The 4,870-nt window shown below is 50.2% G+C and overlaps 1 protein-coding gene across 1 annotated transcript; it reads right to left on the minus strand.

Annotated features, from left to right (window-relative positions):
* Nucleotides 1-331: 331 nt before the first annotated feature.
* Nucleotides 332-4,333, minus strand: CONPUDRAFT_162998 (uncharacterized protein; the record flags this gene model as incomplete). Its single annotated transcript, XM_007767409.1, has 8 exons — nucleotides 3,557-4,333; nucleotides 3,395-3,482; nucleotides 3,167-3,343; nucleotides 2,893-3,104; nucleotides 1,056-1,514; nucleotides 898-985; nucleotides 669-845; nucleotides 332-606 (listed from the first exon to the last, which is right to left on the minus strand). Exons 1-8 carry the CDS (start codon nucleotides 3,944-3,946, stop codon nucleotides 332-334), a joined length of 1,866 nt encoding a protein of 621 aa, XP_007765599.1. The 5' UTR covers nucleotides 3,947-4,333.
* Between the last annotated feature and the right edge of the window lie 537 nt (nucleotides 4,334-4,870).

A 4,870-nucleotide genomic window follows, 5' to 3' on the forward strand; every position in this document is an offset into this window, starting at 1 on the left:
AGACTACGGGAAAAGATGTCGTGGGACGGCTTGCTGCCACGTCAAACCACTTTCAGGTTTGAAAACGAGCGATAGCTGAGCTTTTGGCGAGAATCACACCGCACTCATACGCAGAACATCTAAAGTAGGTAGCCTTATCTCTCGACGTTTGTGTACAAGTATCACAACAAAACTTTCATAAATGATATATTATCGTTACCACATCATAAAAGTGCAATTACTACAAGTATGCACATAGGCATTACTACGAAGGTTACATGTGCTTCATTTCCGAGTAGTGGGTATAGGTAAAGATGTTTTCTGGATCGGTCACCTCAATATACATGCGTGTTTATCGGCTAAGAGCTGCCTCCAGCGCCCTATCTATCGCACTGTCAACAGATTGCGAAGTCGTCGATGAGTCCCACGCAATTCCATGCGAGACGCGGAGCATGACCAAGAGCGACGCGATAATCTGCATCTGATCCAGAACCTGGGCCAGCATATACTGCGCTGGATTATTGAGGAAGTACAGGGCAAAGAAAACGATACTGGTGATGGCTAGTGGAAGGTAGGACTCGACGAGGATGGCACCGTATGATGTATAGTGCTTTGCATCGGGCGAGCCTGAAAGACAGGAAAAAGGCAATATGAGCGAGGAAAGATAAGTAGAGCTGAGCAATGCGTACCTAAGTGGGCTTTGAAGCGACGTCGATAAAGAAATAGACGACCAGATATGAGGGCGGCAACGTATATGTTGAGGCAGAAGGAAGACAGAAAAACGGCGGTGGTGAGGCCCGCGCCGATACTGGCATTCCACCATACTGAGCTATTGTAGAAGACAATGAAAACAAAGAAGCCGGGTACTGTGAGGTTGGAGTCAATGAGTCGGATATCGATGTACACATTGATACGTACCTGAAATGCCCACATAGCATAAAACGGGAACAATTACGAGGTAGCGATAGAACACGGACTTCGACCAGACAACCTTAAATCGCCAGACCTGGTAGGAAGCCACCGCAACGCAGTGCATCAGTACGAGTCGAGCCAAGAGCATATATCTGAGAGCGTACCATCATCGCATCCGAAAGCAAAAGGATAGCCCAATACGATATATCCGCCATTAACCCTATCGCTTTCGGGCCCGAATTCTGCGCGTTCGGACTCTGGAGAGCGCTCGACGGATGATAAACGTATGTGTCTACCCGCCCCCACGTCACAGCCCCAATATCCAGCGTTCCAGCTGTCCAAAGCATGCCGATGTACGCTAGAACCAACGCGAGGCGTCTTCGTGAGCGGCGATGGCGCGACTGGATGAGGGAGTACGCGCACGTCCCAGCGATCGCCGTCACGAAGCCGTAGAACGTCCCGCCAACGGTCATCGAGCCGATGATTCCGAGGCTGGCAGAGAGCCTCGCCTGGGCTTCTAGGTCAGGGTTTGAGCCATCCAGGGTGTTCGGGGTAGATGTTGCGTCCCGAGGCTTTACGAGCATGGGATAAAGGGAGAGGATAGTGGAAAGGGACGTGAAGGGCTATCATGGTCATGCACGTCAATGCGTATCATTGATATTCCGGGAACTGATGGACGAAAAGCTCTGACAAAGTGTTGCGTGACGCTGCAAAGAGTTTTTGTATGAGGACCAGCGGTGTCCTCTCAGTTCACGGCACATTCATCGCTGAGCTGTCATTCAGGGGCTTGACGTGCTAGGCGCCCGTCTTAGTCAACCCCTCTGCGCTTTCATCTCGTTGGACTCGCGTTCTACACTACACCTGCAGAAGATGTCATCGCTTACATCTTTTTCCCTTTGTCTTTATGAGAATAAAGCGGATTCTAATGCGGCACACAGAATATGTAGCAGCTCTTCAACCTTTACCAGACGAAGCTCTCTCCCTCGGCTGACCACTCACCAAGGTTTGGATTCATTCGCGAAGAAAGCCTCTCACTCCGCTTTCTGGGACTTAACATTGTGAGGGGGACTCGATGGGCGTATGCTAGGGCCTGTTGTGAGCTCCGATGCCTCGATTTTCCTGCTGTTCACCCTCCGATCACAATCTGTGCGCCCAATATGGTCTACTCGCGATGGGCATTTGCGGCGTCGTACTAAAGCTGCTCTCAACATACTATGATTGTTCTCGCTCATCGAGCAGCTCTGCCGAAAGCAGTGTTCCATCTTTGGCCCTCTCGGGAGCGCGCTCAGCATATTATACGTCAGGATCCTCCTCGGCGTGCATCCTGAGAAGGACATCCGTGACACTCGTGTGTATTAAGCCCTATATTTTGGTAGGGCTCGCTAGAACCGTGGATCAAATGCAGGCTCACAATCGGACACTGCATATGCATCGGTGTCTGTGTCGATTTCTCACCAACTTGGGATCCCATAGTTTCAACGACGATCTTCTGAGCAGCCCGCCCTCTATTCTCTTGGCTAGCATATCTGTATACGACCTATTATATGCAGAAGGACTGGGACGCGTAACAGAGACCATTGGAGAGGTTAGTACGATGAAACAGATCCTTGTCACGCCAAGCTACTGTAAATTCAGTTTTGACGATGTTTTAGCTTTGGATTCAAATATCATGTTGGCCTCATCCACAGTTACAGTATTAGCAGGTAGCATTTTAGGCTCTTGATATCTGTTTGTATGTGGTACAACGCATTATCTACGCATATCAACTAGGCGGAGACCGCTCGTACTACACAGGTTATATAATCCATGCTTGAATATCGAACAACAAGTGACGGTTATAAGCAAAGATGTGCTCCGACTCAGCTATGTCATTGCATTAATGTGTGGAACTTTGGATATTCCCCAACAGCTAACTTTCGACAAACACGATAGGCTGCTTCATTGGCCAAGAACCGCTTCCAGTGCCCTATCTATCGCATTATCGACAGATTGGGGAGTCACCGACGCATCCCACGCAATTCCGCGCGAGACTCGGATCATGACCAAGAACGACGCGACAATCTGCATCTGATCCACGATAGAGGCCATCACCCACTGTGCTGGGTTATCGAGGAAGTATAGGACAAAGTATACGATGTTGCTGAGGGCTAGGGGAAGATAAGACTCGACGAGGATGGCGCCGTATGATGTGTAGTGTTTTGCATCGGGCGAGCCTGAGTAGATGGGGACAAGACTATGAGCGGGGAAATAGATATAAGCCCGAGTCTATACATACCTAAGTAGGTTTTGAAACGACGCCGATAAATAAGCAGACGACCTGATATGAGGGCAGCAACATATACATTGAGGCAGAAAGAAGACAGGAACACAGCGCTGATGAGTGCTGCACCGACACTGGGGCCTTCCCACACCGCTCCGTCGTCGAGGAGAACGAAAACGAAGAAGCCAGGGACTATGAAATCGCTATCAACGACTTGGATATTGATTTACACTTGACACGTACCTAATATGCCGAGGTAGCCTAGAGCAGGCACAATTATGAGGTAGCGATAGTAGGTAGACTTCGACCAGACAGCTTTGAACCGCCAGACCTGGTAGGTAGTTGCAGTAGCCCAGCACATCGATCAGTACGAGCGGAGCCAAAGTGGTATGTTTGAACACATACCATCATCGCGTCAGAAAGCAAAAGAATAGCCCAGTACGAGTTGTTCGTCATGTACACCATCGCTTTGTTCGGGACCGATGTCTGGTACACGTATGTGGCTACCCCGCTCCATGTTATGCCCGCCATATCCAATGTGCCCGACGCCCACAGCAGACCGACGTACGCCAGAAGGAACGCGATGCGCCTTCGTGAGCGGTGCTGACTCGACTGGATGATGGAGGAAGCGCTTAGCGCGGCGGTTGCCGTCGTGAAACCGTAGAATATCCCGCCGACGGTCATCGAACCGATAAGCTGGAGAGTGGCGATAAGCCTCGCCTTGGCTTCTGGATCAGACTTTGAGGCATCTAGAATGCTCGGGGTGCTGGTGATGTCCCGAGACCTGATGAACATGGGGTGAAGGAAGAGCGCTGTGGAGAGGAATGAGAAGCCTGAAACCAAGAGCGATTATCTTCCGATGTTGCTAGGTGGGCTGGATGAGAAGGGGGACCATGATGATCACGCGCATCAGCACACATCATTCACCCGAAATTTGACGGATGATAGACTCGGACCAGGGAAGCATAGTGCTAGATAGTGCTGCAAAGAGTTTTGTAAGACAGCGCACGCTGTCAAGCGTTGTAGAGCGTTGTCCTCTCAGTTCACGGAGCAAACATTGTCGCGGACCTGTCATGGACGTCAGTTGTGGCCGTGCGTTGCTTCACAGAGGACAGGAGCTTTTGGTTTTACGACGGCGAGGGACTCCTGTAGAGCAAAAAATCAAGATATACGCGGGAGTCCCGACTTAGCTTACGCGGCGAGATGGCACAACAAAGAGTGGGAAAGGCTGCATCATCTTTCAGGGGCTCGCCGCACCAAGCACCCGTCTTAGTCAGCCTCTTTGGTCTTCTCGTCGACACGTTGAACTCGAGCCCTACACAGAGGATACCATCCCTTCATGGAATTATCCCTTTTCTCCTTGTTCTACTTGTAACCAAGCCGCTTCTGGTGTGATGAACAGAAGGTCAAGCTACCCCTCGACCTTTCCAAACGGTACGTTGTCACTCGGCTGAGGCATCAGTAACATCGTCGGCGTCTTGGCGACTTGTGAGTCTTGGCAAAAGATTGCCCAGTCACACAATGTCACACCCATGCGCAAAATTATGTTCTATGTAACTTTGAGGTCAGTTTTTAGCCACAGTGCGGCTGTGTACACTAACCACTAGTTCTTCCTGCAAGGAGGCATTTTTGAACCAGGGAAATGCACGGGAATGTCGATTCGAGTGGACTCGGCTACTCAGTGACATGCGTTATTTATGTGACATGTCACGGATTTAA

This window comes from Coniophora puteana (genome assembly GCF_000271625.1).
Source record: "Coniophora puteana RWD-64-598 SS2 unplaced genomic scaffold CONPUscaffold_3, whole genome shotgun sequence".
Classification (NCBI taxonomy): Eukaryota; Fungi; Basidiomycota; class Agaricomycetes; order Boletales; family Coniophoraceae; genus Coniophora; species Coniophora puteana.